General features: G+C 45.4%; 4 protein-coding genes and 1 long non-coding RNA gene across 7 annotated transcripts; 3 read left to right on the top strand and 2 right to left on the bottom strand.

Annotated features, from left to right (window-relative positions):
• The first annotated feature begins 831 nt into the window (after positions 1-831).
• Positions 832-13,375, top strand: LOC6597902. Of its 3 annotated transcripts, XM_002022993.2 has the most exons (6): positions 832-1,165; positions 8,553-8,689; positions 8,751-9,263; positions 9,327-9,456; positions 10,012-10,161; positions 12,767-13,211. In XM_002022993.2, exons 1-6 carry the CDS (start codon positions 1,102-1,104, stop codon positions 13,129-13,131), a joined length of 1,359 nt encoding a protein of 452 aa, XP_002023029.2. In that variant the 5' UTR covers positions 832-1,101; the 3' UTR covers positions 13,132-13,211. The 3 variants fall into 3 exon arrangements, with proteins under 3 accessions (XP_002023029.2, XP_026847022.1, XP_026847023.1); XM_026991221.1 differs by lacking the exon at positions 10,012-10,161; XM_026991222.1 differs by lacking the exon at positions 10,012-10,161 and having other exon boundaries at positions 833-1,165; positions 12,831-13,375.
• Positions 7,139-8,301, bottom strand: LOC6597903 (putative gustatory receptor 9a). The gene is made up of 3 exons (XM_002022994.1): positions 7,492-8,301; positions 7,277-7,429; positions 7,139-7,201 (listed from the first exon to the last, which is right to left on the bottom strand). The coding sequence occupies exons 1-3, from the start codon at positions 8,299-8,301 to the stop codon at positions 7,139-7,141; spliced, it is 1,026 nt and encodes a 341-aa protein (XP_002023030.1).
• Positions 13,376-15,769: 2,394 nt separating the features above from the next.
• LOC6597905 (vitellogenin-1) lies at positions 15,770-17,462 on the bottom strand. Its single transcript, XM_026991162.1, has 3 exons — positions 17,158-17,462; positions 16,704-17,086; positions 15,770-16,635 (listed from the first exon to the last, which is right to left on the bottom strand). The coding sequence occupies exons 1-3, from the start codon at positions 17,378-17,380 to the stop codon at positions 15,937-15,939; spliced, it is 1,305 nt and encodes a 434-aa protein (XP_026846963.1). The 5' UTR covers positions 17,381-17,462; the 3' UTR covers positions 15,770-15,936.
• A 1,523-nt stretch (positions 17,463-18,985) lies between these two features.
• On the top strand, positions 18,986-20,433 carry LOC6597906 (vitellogenin-2). Its single transcript, XM_002022997.2, has 2 exons — positions 18,986-19,268; positions 19,340-20,433. The coding sequence occupies exons 1-2, from the start codon at positions 19,034-19,036 to the stop codon at positions 20,431-20,433; spliced, it is 1,329 nt and encodes a 442-aa protein (XP_002023033.2). The 5' UTR covers positions 18,986-19,033.
• Positions 20,434-23,055: 2,622 nt separating this feature from the next.
• LOC113566270 lies at positions 23,056-23,454 on the top strand. The gene is made up of 2 exons (XR_003409031.1): positions 23,056-23,237; positions 23,368-23,454. It is a non-coding gene; the product is annotated as an uncharacterized LOC113566270 (long non-coding RNA).
• Positions 23,455-26,682: the final 3,228 nt, after the last annotated feature.

Raw genomic sequence — 26,682 nt, 5'->3', positions numbered from 1 at the left:
GGGAGGTGGTACGAGCAGGCTCTATGCTCTACCAACCCACCCACCAACCAACCACCCACCAGCAAGCCTTCAATTCGCCGAAAAAAAAACAAGAGGAAGCCGAAATTCAGGCATGGAGCATCGATAGGAGAGCACTGAGAGACCCAAGCTCCATCCTCTGGCAGGCAAACGCGAGCGCGATGCTCAGTTTTGCGTTCTATCTGCGAGCAGTCAAGCAGTCATTCCTTCAATAGTTCACTCAAAATCCAAACAAACTTCGGCGCTGACGGTCGTGTTCTAGCGTGCTAACCGTACCTATTCACCAACAGACAGAAGCAGTTACTGTATTTTCGTATCTGTGGTCAAGTTTATTATTTTTTTGTCACTAAATTGTGACCTTTAAACTGCAACAAATAGAGCCGAGTCGCCCGTCGCGCAGCGAGTGTCACTCCCCCGCACTTCAGGCCGCACTCCCACTTCAATTTGCAACAAATAAAATGTAGTTTAGCAGAGTAATAATCAAACGTGTGCGTGTTTTTTTTGCTATAAAAAGAGAGAAGGAGAACAATAGTTTCAGTGCAGAAATCATCCAAAAGAGTGTCGGAGAGAGAGAGAAGGAGAGTTGGTGAGGAGCTACATTGCGGAGGAGTTACGTCAAAAGGAGTCGGAGCGGCAACAACAAACCGACCGCCTGGGTACCCAGGACAAGCAACTGTAAAAGAAGAAGACCAAGGAGCGAAGGAGGTGTTGGAGGAGAAGGAGAGCACAAACTGCCTTTGGCGGCGGCGTCGCCGTTCATTTTCAGTTGTTGTCTTTTCCGTTACGTTCTTTTGTTTTTGTTGAGCTCTGTTTTGTCGTTTCTCTCTTTTTTTTTTTGTTTATTACTGTTGTTGTTGGTAAGCCGGCTTTGTCAGAGAGAGCGAGTCCTGCAGAGTGGCGGAGCGGCGGCATCAGACGGTAGAAGGCAGAAGGCAGACGGCAGACTGGTGCGTGCAACGGTAAAGTAAAGGCAAACGAAGAGCGGACAACGCAACAACGGTAACGGCAACGGCAACGGCAACGGCAAAGGGAACGGCACGGTAACGGGAACACCAACGCTTATGTAAAGCGTAATATGGAAGCATGTCGTCCACGTCCAGCTCCGTGCTAACGTTGTCATCGTTCAATCTATTATTTTTCACCCAAGGTAAGGACATGTTCGCATATGCATGTATATTTTTACATAATCCCCCGGGACGGCCCATGTACCAGCTGATTACTGACTGAATTGGGTAGCCGAGCGTTGCGGAGGACCAAGAGCGACTGTGCTCTTGGGCTCGGTTGGTCATTCATTTATCTTTTCATTTCCTTGCTCATAATTAATGTCCATTTGGCTGCTATATTTTGGGTCTGGGTTCCGTTCCGGCTTGAGTCGCCTTTCGTTTCCATCCTTTAGTTGGGTGGGTGGCCTGAGTGCCTGGGGGGCATCCGGGTATCCTCCCGGGGAATGATAATAAATTGATGAAGATTTGTTGGTATTAATGGGGCAAGAGTTTGCCAGAGACTAACGAAAAATGTTATTAAAAATGTGAAAAATAAACACCGCCTTAAACCATAAGTTTGGTTTGAAGTCCCAACGATAGCCGAGAGAACTCTGAGAGAACTTATAATATAACATATTATATATGGCAACAACTTTAATAATAAAAACATTTGTAAATTTTAGAAAATTAAGACTATATCATTCAAATCGAATTAATGTTTATTGGAGCTCCATTATTATTTTTAGTATTTATGAGCGTTATGCGGCAGCACCCATCCGTCGGTGCTTTGTTTCTCCCTGAGATCCGCGCGTAAGGACCTCCGGTTTCCTGCTAATGTGCGCTTCTTAATCCAATAATTCTGCTTGCCATTTGAGGGTGTTTCCCATTCGGATTGGTCTGCTGCATTTGTCCTTTAATTTGCCGTTGATTTACCAAGAGTCCGACTACAACTGGAGTTTACGCCCCGTGTGTGTAGCCTCCGTTCTTGCTGGACAATAAATCCCAGTCAAAGTGCCTTAATCCTGGCCCCCACTTTGGGGTCGTAACCAACTTGATTTGCATGCAAATTGCGTATAAATCCTTGAATTGTTCAAGCCACGTTCCGCCGTTTCTTGGTATTGTTGCAAGGGGTACGAAGGGGCCACGGCGTGGAGGAGTAGTAGACGTGGAAGAGAATGCTTTTTGGTTAGTTATTTTGGCCACACTCGTATTATCTTGTGGCTCTCTCTCTCGTTCCCTTGCGACAAAATGTTTGCCTTTAATTAAAAGAAAAGAAGCGGGAAATTCGGGAAATTTACTTCTTGGATTGATTTCTTGGAATCAACAATCAGTGACTTGAGGCGTGGCGTTTTTTAATTGGAGACAAGCCCAAGACAAACCCCTCCCCCCCCACCAAGGCCGCAGGGACTAATCAAATTTCGTTGCACCTTTTTGTTGACCCAATCTGCGGTTTCGACGCCCTGCACTCTGCACTCTGAAAGCCCAAGTCCCCAAACAAAGGATAACAAATGCAACTATTTTTAGTCATTCTGCCACACTCTGCCCCACACAGACACACCTCAGAGCACCAGAGTGTGGCAGCGTGGCACCAACAGAATGTGTGTGTGGGTGTGGCAGAAGGCCAGAAAGCAAGGGCAAGGTCGAGGCATGGAACACTCTTGTGCATAGATTTCCTTGGAGCTGGAATAACTATTGGAGTAGAGAACATTTTTGGCTAAGAATGGCGACAATTTCGATTGCAATCGAATGGATTCCAACTTGAGAAACTTAGGAAATAAGTTCCCTAAACTCAAGATTGACAAATCTAAATAGTTAAATCGAATGTTTCCTATCGCTTATGGGAAATTGAAAGCGTGACCTAACGATCAGGAAGGATCTTGAGAAAATACCAATATGGCTCTGTTCCTCCCCATTTGGGGCAGTGTATACTCGGAAAGCACACATCGAATGGTGCCCGGTGTATGCAGAAGCATGTGCGGCCGCCTGCTGGGGCCAGATGTCGAGCACTGTTGACAAAGAGAAGGCGTCGGCATCGGCGACGGAAACTCTCAATGTCAATGCCGAAAAGAGAAAGGTTAAGTGTCATTCCACACCCCTAGCACCGAAAACCCTCGATACCCAAGCATCCACCGAGGAAGCACCCACGTGTCCACGTATCAAGTGAGTTTTGGATTGATTTTCCACTTGGATGCTGGGGATAAGGATAAGGATCGAGAGTGGCTGCCACCCCCCATCCCCCATCCTCGGAGCTCAGACAGCACAAAGTTCAACAAGTGTGTGCCCGCAGACGGGGGGAGAAGGAGCAGCTGCGGTTAAATGGCGACACGCTGGAGCCAACTCATTACAGGCCTAGCAGGCTTAATCCTTGCTACCAGGACCCACCAGAACGCAGCCCAGGAACCAAGTTTTTGCAAAACAAATAAACTGCGAAATGAGAATTGACGTGAAAAGAGCACAGTGGCCTGAGACGAGAGAAATGCAATGAAAATCCAAAGAATTTCTTCCAATGGCATGGAATAGAACTGCTTGATGCAGAGATGGCTTCACGATTTGCTTAAATGAAATATCCTTTTCCACGGAGCACTTTCGGACTGACGTTGCTGTCACCCCACCAATTTCCCATAGGTGAAAGGGTGCCACGTGTGATGCCAGAGCAGTACATCGATGTCGATCGTCGAATGATGCGAGTGGCGAAAGCAATCGCTGTTCAAAGTTTCCCATAAGCGAAAGGACACGCTCTTTCGATGCTTTTGTTCCCACTGTGCGCGCACTATGATCCACCGCCCGGAGGCTGTAAGGATTAGCTCTTTTCGTGACCTCATTGCCCTCTCACCGCACCGCACCGCACCGCAGTCGAGTCGTGGGGCAAAAATGCAACTAATTATGAATTTTAATTAATTCTGGCATTTTATTTTGCTGCCCCAAAAGCCCCCCAAAAGCCCATTGGGGCAATAATAATAAAGTGAGTTCTGGGAAATTGCACGCGAAAATTCTTCAGACAGCTTTTCTCTTTTGTTGCTTCTGAGACTTGACAGTAGAGCCAATTCTTTCACTGGACGTGAAACAGAATAAAAACAAAAATATTAACATTAACAATAGTGAGGAGAAGTATTAAAATTGAGTGACTCTTTTTGTTGTCGCTTGAGTTTCGCTTCCTTCCACTCGAGTGCTCTTCTGCTTCTCAATGTTGGGGAAATGAAAGCGCACCCTTGGAGAAACATCGAAGGAATGTTTCCTCGATGGAATGTTTCCTTTTCCCCAAGAATCCAAATGTTAAATGCATTCCTTGTTGGCTGATTGAAGGAGTATTTAGAGCTTGAGCTCTTTTGTCCATCCAAAGGGGAAGTGTTTGATGCTGTATCCATTGCAAATTTTCATTGGTATTTCAATTTGCATTGCATTTCTTGCACATTCTTGGTGCATTTATTTGATTGTTTTTCATGGTCTTCCCCTGCCATCTTTGGGGCTGAATGCTTTATGAATTGGAATTGGAATGTTCTCACTGGATGAAAATTACATTTCCCAAATGCCATTTGTTGTTCCACATCCGCCGCAGCCGCCGCAGCCGCCGCAGCCGCCGCCATCGCCCCCACCACATCCATTGATGCAATGATCCGTTGGACGACGATTTTAATGGATTCAATGGTTCTAAGACAAATGCATTATTAAACGCCATGGAAATGTCAGGGCCCTCTCTGTTTATAGTATATTTGATATACATATCGCAAAAACAAATGTGGGAGCCGCGGCGGGAGGGTTTTTTCGGTTGCCTCGGTCGCTGACACGACGAATGCGACAACGAACCAACGAGGGACGCTCTAGGGGGACTCATAAATATTGCAAACAGTTTCAACCCAAAATTGACAGAACCATGTCATGGGGTAGCACTCCGGGTATACGAGAATGATGAGTACATGTTTCTGGCAACGATATCTTTGCGGGGTCCATATGACGGCAACACTGCTCGAAAGATTGTTATTCGAACCTGGCAATGCTGGTCTTTCAAATTAAAACTTTATTTCGCTGCTATATCTGTGCGATACTTCTTTAAATTGCATTCGTGGCCTTCAAAATGACTTCAGTTGACCAGATTGAATCGGAGTGTGAGTTGATTTTAAAATTTGATTTTGAATGAACATTGATTAAGCCGCAAAAACTGATTAAAGTTCTGACTGAATTGAGTTTGATTCGCATGCATGTGTGCTGTAAACAACAGTGAAAATTCAGTCCTTTCCCCACTCGAAAGTTGTACGTACAGTTTTCGAGAAGGATACCCACATACGGGCCACAATGCTGGGAGACTATGCGAGAAAGCCCTCGAAACGTTTGCTCGGCAGCGGGCAAAGTTTTTGCCTTGAAAACCTATTGGATTCGATCTCCCAGCAGGGTCCTGTTTCAGGATGCCTCTATGTTGATTTGCTTGTTGCTTGCTGCTTGCTGCCCTGCTTGCTGGTGGATACATCTACCCGCAAATGATGCTCCTTATGCTCCTCTGGAGGCTGCCAGGCTCGCAGGGCCTTAATTATTCAACTTGTGAAGAAAAACACAGCGCCCCATGAAGCCACATGAAGCCGCATGAAGCCGCATGAAGCCGCATGAAGGAAATGTATAGAGAAGGAGTTGGTCTTTGGCTGTGGTTTCCATCTTTTGGGGAATTCAAATTAAATGAAAGTCTGTTTTGCTTGAACCTGCATTTGCAATGGAAGTTTCTGCCGGTTTCGTTGCAAAATAGTTGCTTCTGCACTTTCAAATAAACATCACCACGAAATGATTTAATCATTTTGGAATGAAAACACATATGTGAGTAACTTTCAACCTGTATGTGAGTACCTGCTGTCCATTCATTCATCCATAGCTTTGATAAGCCATTGGCAAAAAGTTGGTGCTGCTTGGCCCGGAAGTGGGGGCCAGGGCACACCACTTTTTGGGGGCGGGACGTGGTTGATGTGCCTCTGAACCCCTCCACCCATCCGCTCGTCCATCCATGTCCATGTGCTGACGTCACTTAATTGATTTGAAACACGGAACCCACCCACAATCGAATGAAGTCTGTGGATGGAAGGGTCACTCACTCACTCGTTCATTCAGTGAGTCAGCCACTCACTCATTCAATCACATGGGTTGTTCAATCACTCACTCATTCAATCACTTGGCTCATTCGATGCCTGGCTGTCCATCAATTGGGTCGACATTGTCTGCTGGTGACGTATTTTTGGCCATATTCCTTTCTGCTGACGCATTGATTTTGCCAAATTGGAGGGACATTTCTATATGGAGGATATACGATATAAGGTTCATATAATAGATAGATTTCGCTTGATACGCAACAAATTTAGCGAATGTCAATGAAAAACAAATAAAATCTTGTATTATTGTATATTTGAAGAGTATCAATATTCCAGCACAAGGGGTAAATCGAGAAATTATCGATAAATATCGATATAACTCAATGGACTGTAGAGAATCTCAAGAAAATAAATATTGGAATTGGAGTATTCATCAAAGAATACCACTTACATGTATTGCTCGCAAAATCGAGAATTTATCGATAAGTAGCGATACGAGTAAACGATTGACTCGAGAGATTCCCAAGAAAGGAGTTCATCCTATGATATCGAGCATTAATCGATAAATATCGATAGAGAGGGATCAGCGGCGCTTGCTCTGCAGCTCATCGCCTCTTGTGGTCGATTGCTGTAGTCACAGCACGAATATCGTAATCGGACTGACTTTAAAAGTGAACTAAATGCTTTCATTTGCTGCAAAAATGAATGGCATTGAATGAATCGTTATTCCACTGCCAGAAAAGACCATCGCTTAAGAGAGCCCAAAAAAAAAAAAAACAAAAACTGTTCAAAGCCTATGGAAAATACTTTAACAGTTGGTTGCTTTTGATGAAAAGTACAGCTACAGCCCCCTGCTGCCAGGATATGGGGCATGGGAAGTGGGCTTCGGTGCCTCGCTGCTTCGTCCTGTGTTGTATGCGTGTTTTTGTATGCCGCCTCCTGACCTTCGCGCATCGCATGTCGTGGCAACATTTTCTGCAACAGCCAGAAATTGAAGCCTCCCCCAGCCCACCCGAAAGAAAATCATGTTCGTGCTTTGGCCTTTCCTGCTACATTTCATGATTTATTCACTCAACGAATGACCGACACAAATTGCAGAAATATGACCAGAACTTCCAATATGAAGAAGAACATCTGCAAGAAAAGGAGAGCAGAGCAGAGTAGAAAGCTTTTTGAGCTCCATTTGTCTATGTCCGGGGCGTGTCTTACCGAAGCCAGAGTTTGCAGATTCAGATGGTAGATGCCACAGACATTGAACTGCAGGGTATCCTGCATGATTTGCAGGACGAACTCCTCGATTTGGCTGCGTTCCTCGGACGTCCTGCCGCGCCTGTCGCTTAATTGTTGTCGCAGAATTTTCGACTGTAAACAGTATTTCCTCGAATAACCTCGAACGATTCATTCAACGGTGGGAGGACACTTACCCCCACCACAAAGCGATCACAGGCGGCGCACACCGTCCAGATCTTCACAAGGGTGGGCACCACAATGTAGACGGCCTGCCAGAGGACTAGCCATGTGGCAGGCACTGCCTCCAGATGCTCCACCATGAAGTACACGTTGCAGACTATGAGGCAGTCGCCCAGAACGAGGACATTTAGCAGGAGCAGCGACGGGCCATAGAGCTGCGACAGAGAGCGGCACAGCCGTGCCAGGTGGGCATACGAGGAGCGCAGCTCCTGGTAGTCGTCCAGAGAGCAATCGATGAACTGGCGCTGCAGTTGCTCAAGCTGTGCCTGGAGGCGTCCGACCAGGAGGAGCATCTGCAGGTAGCGGGCGCGCACCGCTTGAGAGCTGAAGACATAGCGCAGGTTCTCAAGGATCTGGCCGGCGTTCAGGTAGTCGAAAAAAGAAATCCACAGTGCGTACACAACCATCAGGAGCTCCAGGGCCACTTGTCGATAGATCGCCGGTGTGGCATGTGTGGGTGGCAGCTGTTCCAACAGACGACGCTCCCGCTGGCATCCGATCAATGCAAAGAGGGCAATCAGGGCATGGACCAGCTTGTAGAACACATTCACGGCCTGAATGGCCTTGGGAAAGAAGAGCATTCGATCGACCATGGGCTCTTGACCATGGGCATAGCTTCTCATCTGTCCCACCAGATCAAGGATCACCAGCATCAGGTAGAGGTTGCTCAGCAGGCGACCCGCGCGACGCTTGGAGTAGCTGCAACGCAGGGCCAGAAACTGAAAGTATCCGCCCAGACAGCGGTCTACCCATTCGGCGGACATCGCAACAGGCACTGGAGGCACTGGAGGGAAGCCTTCCCTGTTCGGTGGAGCCGATGGGTCGCCTCTGTCTATCAAAATCAATTAATCCAAGTGGCAGGCGCAAACTGTGTGGGGCAGATCGAAGATAGGCTGGTCGAAGCTGGTTTCCGCTCATTTGAATCGACCGAGATGCACTGCTGCATGACGAGCTGGGGAAATGGTTCACTGTTGACTGACCTTCATCCTTTTCTGCTTTCTGGTTTCTTTTGCAGTGCTCACGGTGCTCAGCTCCACGATTAAGTACAACGAATACTCAACGGATAAGGGCGGAAATGTCAGCATACCCTGCATCGCCCAGGGCAACATAATGTGGGTGAAAGAGCACGGCAGCAACAGCACGATAGTTCAGGTGAGTGGTGCCCCAAATGGAGGATCTACTTGCAGAATGTACTTCTTCTTCTTTTCCCCAGACGGGTCGTGTATTAGTGCTGCGTAATGTGAGCATATCGGATGCTGGCATTTATGTGTGCTTCGCCACAACGACAACTACACGAGCAACAACAACCGCTAGCCCAGCGACAACTACCTCACCGCGACGGGAGAAGGAGGAGGAGCAGCAGCAGCTGCCCGAGGAGGACACGGCAACAACCGCAACAAACACCAAAAAGCAAGAGCTGGGGCAGAAGGCAGATCAAGATCAAGATCAGGGCCAGGAGGAGGAGGAGGAGCTGGCGTATCAGGCATACCAGCGGACAAAGCTCACGGTGCGCACTGTGCCCGGCCCCGTGACGCAGCTGTACTTCAAGGCATCAACCATACTGGGTTTTCTCATTTGGCGCTTCAACAAGACCCAGTCGGGCGGCTATCCGGTGCGCAGCTTCACGGCCGAATTCCGGAATGTCTCGTACAGCCAGCCGCCGGCAAATGCCAGCTTCGAGCACGCCTGGACCCGCATGGATCCCATCAATATAGCACCCAATGTGGTCAGTATTTACAGCTATGTATTTTTAAGCCCCAAGTAATACCAACAAATTGCAATGATTCAGCGTCAAATGGAGGTGTATCGTTTGGCGCCCAACACCACCTATGAGTTCCGGATATGGGCCAACAATGAGCTGGGCAGCGGCGTGGTGGTCACCACCAATGTCACCACCTTGCCGGAGACCAAAGAAGAGGGTGAGTACTTTCAGTGGAGATCCACACACACAACTCATACGATAGTAAGGCGATTTGTATCTTAGGATAGGCATTTATCATTTATCATAGGTTAGGTTCTAGGGTCTGACTGTATTCTTTTTTTGTTTTCTGTGGATAACCGTACTTATCCGTATTTAGTTTTTTCAATGTGTAAACTGTACTTTTCTTTTTGTTGTTGTCGGTAGTTGGATGCGGCCAGGGCTGCCACCAAACTAGTTGCAGCTCTGGTTGCCATCGCCCCGCAACTCTAGTGTTATCGTGTATTATCGATTGACGTAACCTTAAATTGTAATCGTAATCGTAAATCGTTATCGTATAGATCATTGTTATTAGTATATTTTGTAATTATTTTTGTTGTCCATCTATATCTCTTTTTTCTCTCTCTCTCCCCCCAATCACTCTCCTACTCTCTGTCTCCCTTTCGGGAGTGCTTTCGATGTGTGTGATGTATCTCTCTCTCTCTCTCTTTCTCTCTATATCTCTATATAAATCTCTGTTTCTCTCCTATATATATCTCTCTTGTTGCGCGTTCAGATCTCATACGCCTTATTAAACCCGACTTAGACAATTTCGATCCACGCATTTGGATAGTGGCCGTCAGTATAGTGCTCGGAACACTTGTGATATTAGCCATTGGACTCTGCATTGTGCTCTCCAAGGAGTGCTACCAAGCATCGCAAATGGGTACAGACTAAGTCGCATTAACTCACAAAAACTCAAAAAAAGAAAAGAAAAACCAAATCCAAAAAACTCCAAACTCCAACCAAACAAACAATCAATTAATCAAAATCAAAAGATTTCACGTTTTGTGTGTGGCTTGCCAGTGCTGTGCAGCAAATGCCTGTTACTGTTCCTGTGTTTTGTGTGTGCCAGTGTTGGGCAATGCAATGGATTAGAACCATTTTTTGTGTGTTTCATTTGGATGAGTTTTAACAAAGATTTTAGAACCACATAGATGACGCAACGGCAACGAAATCTTTGCAACGAAAAGAGTGTGAGAGGGTTCTACAACTGGTAGCGATGCGTAATCTAAGTGTTCTATAATCTTTGGTTTCTTAGCTGAATTTTGAGTTATGTTTCTCCTTTTTGTTTACTCTCACGCATTGTTGTTCTCATTGCTATGGCTATTGCTATTTGCTGTTATTGTTGTTGCTATTGTTATTGTTGATATTGTTGCAATTGTTGTTCAATGTTCCATTCAGTTATAATTTGCGTGTTGTATGAGTGGCTATCTATATCTATATCCATGTCTGGCAACGGCCCCCGAAACAATTGTTTGCTTTATTGTCAATGTTGTTTATAATTATAAGTCATGATATGTATGTATATAGCTTTAGTACCAATGGCCCTATATATAATTTGTAAATACAAATACCATATACCATATGCTGTCCACATATGTACAACATATGTTCGTATATAAAGATTTTTTCATCAGTTAAACTCCATTCATTTCGGTTAAAGCATGATGATCTTTCTTAAAGGTCGTCTCGTCCGCTGTAGTGAGGACCATCCACTTTTCCGACTCGCTCTCTCAGTTCTCAGAGAGACAGGCTCTAGAAATGGATAGCAAACGTTTCACATTCTCCTCTTTTCGTTGGTTGTTGTTTCAGCTGACAGAAAAGAAAATATGTTCGCTAATAAATAAGCTGTACGTCTTTCGATAAACGGATGGTCCTCGAAAGAGAGCAGATGTGGTGAAGACACCACCTACCAAATGATTCTATCATGGGTTAGCGGTATGCCTTGGAGTATACTTACTTCGTCCAGATGCCAACACTCAAATAAATTAGTGGGGTAAAGAGAAGTGAATCCTGCCGGATTCGTGACTCATTCATGCAGAGCTCTAATTGGAATGTTGTTTCCTTTTGAGGGGAATTTATTTGTGAAGATTGTACGCTTGGTCTTCCATTCAAGATAGTTGAACCTAATTTTCGAATAGCCTTTTTCGTATACCATTAAATGTTTCTATTTAAAAAAATTTGTTTCATTTAAAATATTGGGTAGTACAGTAACACCATTCTTCCGTTGAGCTCATAACTAGGAAAATTTACTGTGATTTATTTCAGCAAATATTCCAGCTCAATATTTCATACCTATTCATCCACAATTATGCCATTGAACAAATCTTTATATATGTAGAAACTAGAAGCCTAGAATCGTACCCTGCTGTAGCCTTAAGCCAACGAAAGTGCGCTTTTTCCCTTAAATACAAAAAAAGAAACCAAAAAAATCTAAGAATTGCATTCGTAGACCAAAGAAATCAAAGCTTTAAGCACTTTAACTGTGATAGCCAGCGCACTTGTAGCAAGCAATTAAAAAAAAAAAACCAAAACAAAAATACCGAAAAAACTCTAAACCGTTTTGAAGTTTTAAACAATTTTGAAGCAATCAAAAACGGCTAGAAAGGGATAACCAAAGATATACCCCGACAGAAATAAACTAGAAAAATATTGCATAATTAATATTGTAAAATGCCTAAAAAAAAACCAAAAGAAAAACAAAAAACAGCTTTATCAATGTTGTAACCGTTTATGTAATTTACCGAATATTATTATGTTATTTGCATTTAAAAACCAAGCACGAGAACATTAAACGTTTTAATGGAAAACAAAAACAAACCCGAAAAAATGTATAAATATTTTGTTGAGTGTTTGATTTATGTTCGTTACCCACACCCACACACACACACTCCCACAGAAGACACACGCTATAGAATGTGCCCACACAACACACACACTCATACACTATGCAGATACAAAATATACTACATATACGAGGGCAGTACTAGCTATTACACGATGGGCATGCACATGGAAATTGCCATTCACATTGAATATTCTTTGCCACGTGTACGTGTACACGAGAATGTCTATATTTTAACCATTCCCACGTGCTCTACCATTGCTTGCCGATGGTGTGACTTGAGCTAAAAGTTTTGCCCTTGAGTGTCTCTATGGTCGTGCTTTCAATGTTGTTTAACTGTTGCACACACACCCACACACACCCACACACACACACACATAGACTTATATAAACACATCCACACATAAAAATATAACCCTGAACATATACACGCTAAAACAAAACTATTCCCCCTCTAAAAACCAATATACCAAAGAAGAGGTAAAGTACAGAACAATTATCATAAATTTGTCTAATAAATGTATTTGTCTTTCTCTCTCTCTCTCTCTCTCTCTCTTTCTATATACCTCTCTATCTCTTTCTATATATGTATACATATACATATACATATATGTATATATCCTTCTTCTATGGTGGCTTGAAGAACTGCAAGATGGTTGGGACAGCATTGAGCTTATACCGAATATAATACTTAATCCCGGTTTCAGCGAATCGGATGGAGGCGGTGGGGCTGCTGGTGGCGATGCTGAGAACGATGCGGAAGCGGAAGCGGCTGCCGAAGCGGAGGAGGAGGCACGAGTGCGATTTACACGCACCATTATCTTTGGCCAGAAGCCGCGACCCAGTCGCCTGCATCCACCTGGACATCCACAATATCGTCCACCGCCACCTGTGGTGGTGTTTGATGATGATGACGAGGACTATGAGGAGGAGCACGAGCCCACGATGGAGAGATTTAAGCGCAAAGTTTCGGTATTTTTTACAGGTCCCACCATCAAACGTATTTGAGAGTACAAACACTTACCACATAGGTTGTTGATTGCGGTTTGATCTCGGATTGTTATTAGAGCTTACACTAGTTACAGATACGAGTACTACAGAGTAATACTAGAAACGAGTTTGATTTGATTTCGGTTTCCTTTGTGCTTCAGAGAAGAGTTAGGCGCTATCCAAGATCTGATTTGGTTTGCTTTTCCGAATCACCACTCGACACGCCACACAACGCCACACAACGCCACACAACGCCACACAACGCCACACCACGCCACAACACTACAATACCACACTAAAAATATCTGGAATATATATATACACTAACTTATAAATAATAACTAAACTAAAAACTAAAAACAAATATATTGCTGTGATACAAATTCAATTGAACGGAAATTGTAAGGATTTACCAATAACGAACGTATAATTATTAATGAATTTGCTGAAGCTACAACAACAAAACAGTTTTCAATTTTTGCCTAGTTAATGCCCATGCCATCGTACGAGTATCTTTCGGATGGATCCAATCAATTTATATATAGAGAAAAACCAGCCAATGTTTGCTTTATGCTCCTGACTCTGACGAATCCTCTTCTGAGATCCGTTCCTACTCCGATCTTACGTTCTAGACGTTTGTCCGTTGTTCTAAAAAGCCACGATATCATTAGATATTCCAAACAGATTCCGAATCGAGGAACGGTTCTCGCATAGTCGTACCAGACTTAAGTACTCGACTATATTGCTTTTCCACTCAGATTCTTTGTTGTTTTTTTTTGGTTTGTTGTTTGTTTTTTTTTTTGTTCGAATTCAACAAACTGTGAAACAATTTTATAATTGAGCAAATATTTTGCACTGTAGAGCGCACCAAATGATCTATATATATATAATCGATAATCGATAAATGATATGTATATCGATATACACGTTTGATAAACATTTTAAATAAATGGCAAAATGCCACGTGCTTTAGTTATCGGCCTCACAATTGAATAAAACTAGTATGATAAATCCAATGAGCAATGTTTCCAAATAAGCGAAACAAAATATATAGATATATTTAATATGCTATAGTAGCTGGGAAAATACATAAAATATATTCGTTTTCCCAGGGAAAAATCCATAAAAAGAAAAGCTGCTTCCACTCACGTAAACTCTAACCAAAAAAATGGAGAAAAACAATGAAATTGTTATAAAATACCTACCATATAAAATCAAAATTAATTGTTAAACGAGCGATTAAATAGTGTATATACCGATATGAAAATATACTGCATACATATATAGAAAATATATACACATATAATGGGGGACATGTACATAAGCATATATGTACATATATACACATAGAGAGGTTTTTGGGGTGGGTAAATCTTAAGAAAGACTGTAGCTAACTTTTAAGACACTTAGCCTGTGCTTTTACCAATGTTTCGAGGCGGGCCGCTGTCTTGGCCGGAACATATTTTCGTTTTGCATTGATCTGCTAGAGCTACCAAAAAAAAAACAAAAAACTCAAAAAAAAAAAAATAAAAAACTATTGTTAGAAATATACTATTTCTAACAATTCGGAATGTGCACTTAACTAAAGAACTAACTAAATCCAAAGCTAAACCAAAAAAAAAGAAATAAAACTAGTTTAAGTTCATGGCTAGGCCCTGATCCTTACTCTTGGCTGTATTTCTAGTTGTTATTATTGCTTCACGGTCGAGCATCATATTACCCCAGCATATTGTTACCCCACAGAATCCTTAATCCACAGTATCCATAAACCACTCCAAGGAGCCCCAAATACCCGACACGCAGACACACAGACAACAATGAAATAAATCTAAGTTTACAAAAACCCAATCGATGGGGGGATACATTTCTGAGTTTATTTTTTTGCGGAAAAAGCAGGTCTGAAAATATTCCTACATCAGTGTTTTGGCTTGGAATCAAATTTTCGGAACTTTATTTTCAAGCTCTAGCTCATTTTTTCATGTGAGTCTTTCTTTGGTAGTTGTCTATTGAAAAGCTCTACTCTGGGGTTGGTAGACCTCGTGTTTGAGGGTAAGTCCTCCAGCAGTCCTCCAGTTGTCCGAGTCCTTTACCAGTCCTAGTCCTAGTGCTCAAACAATATTTATCCTACAAAAGTTGTCCTCCACCGCGAAACTGAAAGTGCACAACTTTTAATTTCAATTGCAAATAATATTTTTCTACCAGTTGATGGCCTGATTGATGATTGATACACTCTGGACCCTGAGAAGCCCTGATAAGGGGAAACTTGGTCCCGCTCGGCCAGTCGCCCAGAGTTGTCCAAGGTGTTTTGGAAGCCGTGGGGACTTCGGCCGGTGGGGAGAGTGTTTCGCACGACGGTCGGGCTCTGGAGTGACATTGCCATCGGATTGTCGGGGCTGTCCCACAGCAGCCAACGGTGCATGGCGAGAGCGTATCTTCAGACTTTAAAAGTAATCCGATCTAATCCAGATTCGGCTATATAGCAGATGATATGGTAACTTTGTATGATTTTGCGTTTTTAGTTTTCTCGGCTATTAATGCTGCGGCAAAGCAATCCTTTTGGAGTGGTATCCCGCATCAAGATCTGGTGGGAAACTTATTCCAAAGATTTCCTTAAGGGTGTATCCCAGCACAAAATTCCTGGATACGTTTTGACACCTTTTCAAAAGAGTCTTTAGCGTTTATTTGCGATTTGAATTTTTGCGAGTGGCTCGTTAAATGGGTAGAGAAAATGCCAATTTATGGGTTTAGCTTAGAGTCTAGAGAATGCTAAATGGGAAGTCCATCCGTTGTGCTGTCCATTCATTGGGTGGTGGGGGGCACTGTCTAGTCGTAGTCCTTGTTGTCGTTCTTCCACGCCTGGTGGACGCCATGGTAGCTGCTCTGCTTCTGGGCGGGGGCATTGCGGCCGAAGGGGCTCTTGGCATTCACCTGGAGGATGTAGTCGCCCTCGATGTCGTGGGCAGCATCGATGCCCATGTAGGCGCGCTTGCCGAATCCATCGTTCTGCTTGTACTGCTGCAGGGAGTTGGCAGGGACGGCGGGGAAGCTGCGCTCATTTCCTGGGCGGACGGACTCGGCGAAGTAGCGGGTGGCACGCATGGTGGCCTCGATGACGTTCTCGGCTCCGGGCACTCCGGCGGCGGGTCCATTGGGATAGAAGTCGGCATCGGCGCTGCGCACGGGTGTGCCCATGCCGTAGACCGAGGTGTGGATGGCATCGACGAACTCGGCATCGCCGCGGGCCAGGCCGGTGAGGGTGTGGCGGGTCTTGGCCACAATCTTGGAGGGGTCCAGACCGGTGACGCGGCGCAGCTTGTGTCCGGTGAGGCGGGTGAATTCCTGGGCACTGGCACCAGCAACGTGGGCTCCCACACCCTGGCCGATCAGATGGATGGTGTCGAAGGGCATGTCCAATTCGCTGACCATCTGGACGATCCACTTGCCGATCTTGGCGCCGGTCTTCTCAATGTCGAGCATGGCATAGCGCTTGTAGTTGGTCAGAGTGGCACCCAAGTCAATCACCTAGAGGGATGAGTGAGATTAAAGAGATCAGAGGATTGGACATCTAGAGATCCCAAGGGGGAACGTACAATGATGTCGCCGCTCTGGGTCTTGGCATTCTTGGACTCCTCGCTGGAGTTCTCCTCGCTGGAAGTGCGCTGTCCCTTCTTCTCGTTGCTGTCGTCGTAGTCGCGTCCGTTACCGTGCTGGCGCTGCTGCTGCAGGTTGTAGCGTTGCATGTAGGCCTGGACCAGCTTGCGGTTGGCCTTCTTCACCGTCTCCGTGGTGGAGGGCAGGCCAGTAACGATGATGGTCACCTCATCGTCGCCAAAGTTCTCCTTCTGCTTCAGACGCTGGATCATCTCGTTCAGGGGCGCTACGATCTTCTCGCCGTTGCGCTTGGGCACGTACACCTGGATGCCGCTGGGCACAAAGTTCGGCTCCACATTGTGGTTGATCTGCGAGAGATGGTCTGAGAGAAAGAATTTTTCTATAAGTATGTCTGGCACCGGTAAAATGTGGGGTGTGTGCTTTAATACTTACAGATCTGCTGCAGGAGCTCGGCTCCCTTCTCCAGGGACATGTTCTCCAGACGCTCCACGGTCAGATCATCGGCGGCGGGAATGGCCTCCAGCGCAGAGGCTGAGAGCCACTGGGACGGCTTGAGGGCCTGGCTGACGGAGTTGTCCATATGGCTGCTGCCTGGCTTGGCCATAACGGCGACGGCCAGGAGGGCCAGCATGCTGAGCACTCTCATGGGATTCATGATGGTGTCCTTTGGGGGGGGAGTGGTCCGGGGTATAGGGCGGCTTTTCGACTTCGACTACGACTTCAACACTTAAGCTGCAAGTCGATGAGTGGAACTGTCTTACCGTTGGCCGGTCATCCGTTTATATAGCGATCGATCTGTTTTGCTTATCAATCCAATTGATATTTTCCATATATTCATATTGCAATTTTCCACTTTGCAGCCTTTTTTGCCTCGTCAGGCATTTCGGGAGTGCAGTGCAGTGCAGTGCAGTTGAGCTCTCCTCCGATTGGGGTTTCTGCAGCGTAAGGGATTGTCACTCATGGGAACAAACTGATGATTAGTTCGAGTGCGAGTACGATTATATGTATGTATAATGCAGTCGCTGTAGCAGATGATGATAATCCGAGTGCCGTGATTAATCAAATATTAATTTGTAATTACATTGTAAAACCCTCAACTGATTATGAATCTAAGGGCATTTATATTTTCCACTTTCAAGTCCATTATTTGGGAGTACATACAGTAATTCTCTTTCTGCCTTTGAATTTCCATCTCCATTCGAACTTCGAATTTCAAAGAGCAAATAAAATGCAGGTTCATTGATTCCTCATCGAATCGAATCACTAAGGGGCTTGCGTTTCTATGGCAGATAGAAATGTACTAGATAGATAGAATTCAAAGGTTAAAATGAGAGAAAAGTCCCTCTCTCTCTCTCTTTCTCTTACAAGAGAGATTCTCAAGGTTAAGCCGAGTAAAACTGTTCCAACTTTGAACTGCCTTTCTCCTAGTATCGTACACCCTTAAATTCCAAAGTCTTTAAAGGGAAATGTGAGTCAATTTCCGCTCTTTCAAGATTTTTGCTGACAGGCAAACGATGATATGGGGCAGAACTTCATATCGTATCAAATGGAGAACTGCGTTTCCTAATGGCTTCGGTCATTTGGTATCTTAGGGTAACTATTTTAGGAGAGTTTCATGGGAGATCTTCATAGGAAGCACTGAAATGCTGAAAGAATTCAGGAGGTGTGTTTTTATGCCCCATAAGAATTCATTTGGGAACCAGAAAGTCCATCAATAGTTTGTGTGAAAAAAAAACTATACAACAGGTCTTGAATTTATGTCCCAAAAGTATAAAATCTGTCTATAATATCGTTCGATTAAAATATATTAGAATCTATCAATCTGAGAGGTCTTTCAACCCGATCGATCGATCATGAGATTATCTCATGCACTTTTCCGAAATGAAACCCGATCGATATCGATCGCTGCCTCGGATCTGGCTGTTACGTAAGTTTCCCATGAAGTTGCCCAATTTTCAGTAGAGGAAATGTGGTAGAGAGACAGAAGCCGCATCATCATCAAGAATCGACCGCTGACTGCTGACGCCACAATCGGCACAAACTGATAAAGCGGAAAATATGTACGAAATGAAACGAGAAATACTCGACAAAAAGAAAAGTGCAATTCGGTTCTAGAATTTCTGCTGATCAGCCAATCGATCGATCGATCGTTGCTTCCGTTCTGTCGATCCATGGCACGTGCGGGATCGGTAAGCTGCTTCTTTTTAGACGGAGCTATAAAAGGCACAGAAACCGTGTCAGAATTATGCAGTACAGCTTGGCACATCATCCAGTCCGAGTCTCTACCGATCACCCATCACCGATTACGATGAATCCTCTGCGCACTCTCTGCCTGATGGCCTGCCTGGTGGCAGCATCGATGGCCAACTCCAACACGGGATCCTCGAGCCGCCACCGCTCCAACTCTCTGAGCAACATCGATCAGCCCAGCAACTGGGTGAATCCTCGTGAGATTGAGGAGCTGCCCTCCCTGAAGGAGGTGAATCTGCGCCAGCTGCAGGAGATGAGCCTCGAGGAGGGTGCCACTCTCTTGGACAAGCTCTGTAAGTAGTCCCCTTACTCTAGCACTGTTCAACTTTTCCCCAATGTAATCCCTTATCCCTGTTTTCTGTAGATCATCTGTCCCAGTTCAATAACGTGTTCAAGCCCGAGTACACCCCTACGCCCAGCCAGATCAAGGGCTTCATCGTGGGCGAGCGCGGCCAGAAGGTCGAGTTCAACCTGAACAACCTGGTCCAGACGGTGAAGCGTCAGCCCAACTTTGGCGACGATGAGGTGACCATCTTCATCCAGGGCCTGCCCCAGAGCTCGTCGCAGGTGCGCAAGGCCACCAGCAAGCTGGTGAGGGCCTACCAGCAGCGGTACAACCTCCAGCCCTATCCCAGCCAGCAGTCGACCAGCGAGGAGCAGCAGAAGTCCAGCAGCGAGGAGCAGCAGCAGCAGCGCCGCAAGCAGAGCCAGGAGCAGGATGACACCAAGACCGGAGACCTGATCGTGATCAATCTCGGCGATGCCATCGAAGACTTTGAGCAGTACGCCACTCTCAATGTGGAGCGCCTCGGCCAGCAGATCGGCAACTGCCTCGTGGAGCTGACCAACGCCGTGAACGTGCCCCAGGAGATTATCCATCTGATTGGACAGGGACCCGCCGCCCATGTTGCTGGAGTTGCCGGACGCCAGTTCACCCGCCAGACCGGACACAAGCTGCGCCGCATCACCGGCCTGGACCCCTCCAAGATCTACGGCAAGCCCGAGGAGAAGCTCAGCGGCCTGGCCCGCGGCGATGCCGACTTTGTCGACGCCATCCACACCTCCGCCTACGGCATGGGAACTCCTGAGCGCCTGGCCAATGTCGACTTCTACCCCAACGGACCATCGACCGGTGTTCCCGGCGCCGACAACGTTGTTGAGGCCTCCATGCGCGCCACTCGCTACTTCGCCGAGTCCGTCCGCCCTGGAAACGAGCGCAACTTCCCCGCCGTCGCCGCCTGCTCGTACAAGGAGTACAAGCAGAATAACGGCTATGGCAAGCGCACCTACATGGGCATCGCCACCGATTACGATGTCCAGGGCGACTACATGCTCCAGGTGAACTCCAAGAGCCCCTTCGGCCGCAGCACTCCCGCCCAGACCCAGACCGGCTACCACGCCGTCCATGAGGCCTGGAGGCAATCCGCCCAGGGTCAACGCCAGGGACTCCGCCAATAGACCATCTACTTCCAATACATCCAATCCGGATCGCACAACCCTCATGCGAATGAACCCCCACACCATCCATCAGAGCATGCAATTTCCTTCCTCATCGAATCTTAAGATTACGCTTCGTTTTTTTAATTCACAATAAAAAATCATTGCACTATTATATGAGATCTGTTTAAAATGGAATTCTTTGGATCAAGTCTTGACATATTGGATTACAATTCGTATGTAAATATACATAGGAAGAAATCAATTTTGAAAACGGAACTAAATATAATTATTTAGGAAAAATCTTCTTTTTTACATACACATTTCGGAGTCTATGGGACTGTATCCCTTTCGCTGTCTGCAAGAAATGAGCACACTCGTACCAAAGCAAGTCGAATCACATCTGGATTATATTATCACTCTCCTTTATATAAATATCTTTACCATTTTGTAATATGAAGGTCGTAGAGGCAACCTTCTAGTCTATTAGATCTATTCCAAAACTGAGAACACACCATTGATGTTGGATTACAAGATATGTTTATGTTTATTTGATACAGAAAGCATATTATCCTTTATAATATATAGCATATAGCAGACATCGGTATGCAATTGGGCGATCGATGGAGCTATAGACAAAACTTTTTGCTTACTCGCTGAGTTGGCAGGGCGCAAAAAATACGTTCTCGAGATATCACTAAGCTTAAATAATTAACATACAATTTCATCCTCATCATCGTCGTAGACTTCCTCATCATCAATTTCATCATCTTCAGCAGAACTAATCACAAATTAGAATAAAAACATTTACAACATGGGGCATGTAGCATGGGAATGGAAAGGAAATCAATTTGGGGTGGGTGCAGGAACCGGAAGTCCCGATGTAGTTCTTGGATTAGAGATGGGAGTGGTGTGAAATTCGATTAGAGATGGGAGAATGGTGAATGGTAAATGGTGGTGCATGTACGGGTGTGTCTATATATTCAGTCATTGCCACCTAATCCCGGCAGGCAACGTGATCCGAGGGTGACCAGGTGCACATGCCATCGTTGCTATCGTAGGTGAGACCCTTGGGGCAGGTGTATTCCCATCCGACGATGCCGCCGGTCTCCTCGAACCGGGCGCAGGAAATGAACTTCCGGCAGTTGAGAGGATGCGGAAAATTACCCTGGGCTCGGCACTCGATGATGCCCCTGCCATGTACGATTACCTTCGGCTCCGACTGGGATTGGGATTGCAATGCGGACTGGGACTTGCTGCTGCGGCGCCTCTGGCCACCCTCCTCGTAGTCCAGGGCCGCTGGGTAGTCGTTGCGCCGACTGCTGGCGGTAGCCGTCACCAGGGCGGGCTTACTGGGTGGTCGGCTGTACACTTCGATGTACTTGTGAGGCCGGCGACGACTCTGCTGACGGCGCGACAGGGGCGGAGCTGAGTGTCCGGCCCCAGGGTTTCCAGTTGAGTAGTAGGGCGTGGCCACTGTGGTGGACTGTGGCCGACGTGGGCGTGGCACTAGCTGGCGACCTGTAATAAAAGGGAAATTGGATCGTCAGAGAGGAGAGGCCTTTTCTAGTACTGGAGAGGTGTTGGGGACTCACGTATCCCCGGGCCGAGGGCCAGTGGTGTGGCTGCGGTGGTGCTAGTGGTGCTGCTGCTGGTAGTGGTGCTGCCACTGCTGGCGACACTCTCGAAGGGTATTTGATTGAAGCGGCTCGTGTGGATGCTGGATTTGGCCACCTGATCCTCATCGTCCTCGTTGGCATACAGATGCGTGGTGGTCTCCGTCAGCGCTGGCACAATGGTGGTGCGCGTGGCCGGGGGTGGTGTGGTGGATATCAGGGTGAGGCGGCGCTTGAAGAGGGGGTTCTGGGTGCGCGGCACCTCAGTGGCTGCGGTATACAAAAAAACATCTATCATTTCCAAGACAGAGCGTGAGAGAGAGATCGTCGTGGGAGTAAAAGAGAGAGAGAGAGAGACATTGGTTGTACACATTTCACCTCTGCCACTCTGATATCGGGTGGCCACACCAGAGCCTATCCGTATATTAAATGGAAGGTAGGAGCGATGCTCACTGCCGTACCTTCTCTTTAATATACCTTCAGGCTGAGGCTGCCGCTGCCACTGTTACTGTAGCTGCCACTGCTGCTGCTGCTGGCGTCGCTGCTCTACTCACCACTCTCATCTCCGCTGCTCGCTCCGGGCGCAAAGGTCGTCAGTCGACGCGTCTGGAACTGGCGTCGCAGCGCAAAGCTCGCTGGCTGGAATTTGTGTTGCTTTTGTGTGATATCATTGCTGCTGGCGCTGCTGCTGCTGCCGCTGCCGTTGACGATCGCTGCTGTTGTCTCTGCAGATGATGAGCTTTTGGCTTTAAGCTTACTCAGATAACCGTTGCTATTGCTGCTGCCTCTGTTGGCACTGGCCGCGGCTGCGATTGCTGCAGACGTTGCCCCAACAGCAGCTGCTGGCGGAATTGTGGCGGCTGTTGCTGTTGCTGCTGCTGGAATTGTGGTTGCTGCTGCCACTGCTGGCCTGCTGCGCAGTCGATTGTATTTAGAGGTCGTTGTTAATTCTGCAATTTGCGTGGTCGTTGCTGCTGTTGCCGCTGCCGCTGCCGCCGCCGCCGACGTTGGCGTATTGATAATGCGCCGGCGCACACTCAGCACGGGGCGCCTCGAGACGTTGGCAGTTGTCGGCTGGCGCAGCTGCCGGTCGGAGGTGCGATTAGCGGTGATTAGCGGTACATGGAAAGAGAGGGAGATGACAGCAAGCAGAGTTCCAGTTAGTTTTCTATTTGAAAGGCTATTTACAGGGTATTCACTTTTTATCGCGTGTGTATTCTACTTTTTCAGACTTTTTTGTGATACTTTTTGTGTAATATTTGTGGTAGATTTTGTGATTTGTGATATTTTTTGTGACATTCTATTTCTGTTTGATTGTGCATTTTTCCTGGCGGTGCAGTTTTCACAGCTCAACAACAATTCAAAAGCGCGCTACATGCTGATAAATAATAGTAAAACAATAAAATAATTAATTCATTTTAATCAATATCTATACTTTTAGCATTAGTATTAGTAAATGTTTCAACTAAAAAGAAAAGAAAATCTAAGCAATTACTAACATTTGTTTGTACAATAAATTGTTAGGCATTTGGCGTTTGGTTTGGCTTTGTGTTTGTTGTGTTTTGTTTTGTTTAGAGAGAGTTTTTCAGGAGATCCATAAGCGAAAGACGTAGAGAGAAAGATATCTTTGGAAGTATCAAAAGCCCTCAGAGAACCCCTTCAAAGTGCCCCCAAAGCTGTACTTTCCATTCCTATTCCTGTTCATATCTTAAACGTTTTAGCCTTCCAGTGTTTCAGTAGAGCACAGATGAAAAGAAAACCTTTAAACGTACTATACGCTATATTTTCCATTCCAATGCCAGTCAAGTGCTATAACGCCCCCCTCTTCCAGTCGATTTGATTGAATGCGAATGTCAACCACAAACGAGAGCACTTGATTGTTGGGAGCAACAGCAATAGCAAAAAATGCAGTCAGATATTTTAATTGAAGGACGTTGGAGTGCAAAATAAATACCATTCGATAATAGATGTGGAAAAATACCCAAGCAAAATGCCAGTTGCGTTGCGAGTAATTTGTGCTAGTTTTTTTCTTTAGCCTTCTGTTGTTGTTTTTTTGTCCGACAATGTTGTTGACATTGAAAACAGCTCCAAGAAGGAGACACAAAAAGAAATAGAAAACGAGTGAGAGAGAGAGTTTCTCTTCAAGAGCTTTGATCAAAGGCCCTCGACGCTTGTGTCAATGTCGCTCGAAGGGCGATGATGGAAAGACACAGCTATAGACATAGGCATAGAAATAGACAGACACGCCTCAAGACAAAAGCTTGCATAACGGAAACAGACGAAGCAAGTTTATCTGCAAAGTGTGGCACACGCATATGATTATCTTTTGAGTGGGTGCCGGGGCTTTTGGGACTTTTGGGGCTTTTAGGGCTGGGCAGATGGATGACACACTTTCATCGTTGTGGAGGAGGGGAGGGGAGGGGAGGTGCAGAGAGCTTGCATAACAGTGCTCATCGCTTCAAATGGATTGGAAGATTGGAACGCAGCAGCAGCCTGCGGGCAGATCTGGTATTTGGCAACTCTGCTGTCGACTGCATTCCAATGTGATTGCATAATCCCGGAGCGCCAAAGCTGCTGCTGCTGCTGCTACTGCTGTAGCAGCTGCTTTGCAGGCAGATGCGCGCTGTCAAACTGGTTGGGAACCTTAATTAAATATTGTGCAAACCCCCCCCCCCCCCATCATGATGGGCGTCGTCATCTGCGTATCTTGTTTTTTTTTTGTTTTGTGAAAGTTGCCTCTGGGGCGGACATGTGCAAATCAAAAGACTCAAGAAACAAGAGTGAAAGCGCGCCCCTGGAATGGGAAGGGCTCTCTGTGGAATGGGAGTGAGAGCTTCCTCAAGGTTAAGATGCAGCTGCAACGAGAGAGAGAGAGAGAGATGGAGAGGGAGAGGGAGAGAAAGAGCACTTTTCATTTGCCTGATCAGGGGAGAGCGAAGAGAAACAAGAATGCACAAACGAGAGTAGAGTGGTTGGAAGCTTCTCTTTGACTAAGCTTTTCTTTGGACAGCTTTGGAATAGATTCGAAAGAAGGTTTGCTTATCTTTGGATTCTTAAATGGAGTCGCTACACTTTGATCTGTACTTCTCCTGCTTGACATTCAAAACACAGACGGAAGAATAAGGAAAATAGTCGAAAGATGCGGTAATCTTTCTTGGAATCTCCCACTGGGAAGGAACACATTGGCATTAAACTCGCGGACAAGACAATGAGAAGACTGGTTGCGGGCATTGTTTGGGCTTCTTTTTATTATTTATTATTTTACTATGTCTTTCAAATTGGATTTTCATGCACTCTTGACATCCACTCGACGATTTCAAAGACAAAATCTCACGACGCCGCTGGCACCGTCTCTTCAAGACACTTGACAAACCGTTGAACCGTTTTAATGTTTCTCACGTTAACGACTCTTTTTGTCAACCTGATTTCGGAGATTTTTTGTATTTTTGTCAGTTTTCAGTTTTTTGGTGTTGTTATGCGGCGCGTGATTTGACTTTTGGCAATTATCATTTGAGGGGGGAGCACGGTGGAGGGGACTACGTGGAGTAGTTCCAACCAAACCGACGACAATTACGATTATGAAACATGTCTACCCTGTCTGCTCAAGTCTTTTGCAAATTGTTTTAATGTGAACTCGTTTTATTTTATGTTTTGTTTGCTCTTTTGCGCTGACTGACTCTTTGCTGACTTTGCACATCTTGTGCGGTGGATCCAACGAAAGTTGAAACCGATCATCCGGACAGGCCAGGGGTATATGTACATACATACATATGTATGTACCCATATGCACACAGCGAAAAATGTTCAGCATTTCGAATGACTTCGAAGATGCAACAAAAAGGTTGCATCCAAAGTAAGGTATACAAAATACCAAAATATTTATGGCGTTTTCGATTCAAAAGCATTCGGTATTTTCGATTCGGTAATCGGTGAAGGTTGAGTGTGATAAAGCAAAACGAAGAATATTTCAACTAGTCTTTTTGACTATACGACAATAATATGTAATACTATCCTGATTTCTCCCTGTGCACTGGCTTTTAATGAGTGTTTTTTTTGCATAATGATGAGGCATGAGGCCACTTCATGAAACGATGACATTTCATAGGTAGCACTGGAATCCACAGAAGAGACTAAGATAATGTGATTCTACAGGTGACATTTGCTGGCAGTCGACGTTGGGGCCTCACGGCATCTAAAGATTTCTCTTGCAACTTTAATGATCTAAATAAAACTCTTAGAAGTCCCTAAAAAGCTATCTGTAAATGTAGAAAATATTATGTGTTAAAATAATGTGTTCAATAATAAAAATGTATTAAAATATAATAAAATATATACAAATATACAAAACCATTTTACCATTATGTATATAGGGATTATTGGTATTGGGGTCAGGTCTTTGTGTTCTGTTGTGGCTGTTGTTGTTCAAAAAAGATATGTGGTATAATTGGTTTCTTTTTGTTCATTATTTTATTTGTTGTGCATAAATATTTTACAACTAGAGCTATACTTAAGATATTTTTTCGGATAGGGGAAAAGAAGAGTGTGGAAAAATAGTGGAGAGGAAAAATTAAGAGGAAGAACTGCGCAAACAAAAGCAAAATTTTAAAGATCTTTAAGGTACTTCGAATTGATTGATTGATTGAACCAAGGAAAG

Source organism: Drosophila persimilis, unplaced genomic scaffold (assembly GCF_003286085.1).
Source record: "Drosophila persimilis strain 14011-0111.01,24,50 unplaced genomic scaffold, DperRS2 tig00000653-arrow-arrow-pilon, whole genome shotgun sequence".
In the NCBI taxonomy this organism is placed as follows: Eukaryota; Metazoa; Arthropoda; class Insecta; order Diptera; family Drosophilidae; genus Drosophila; species Drosophila persimilis.
This window is presented reverse-complemented; position numbering and strand designations above follow the sequence as displayed.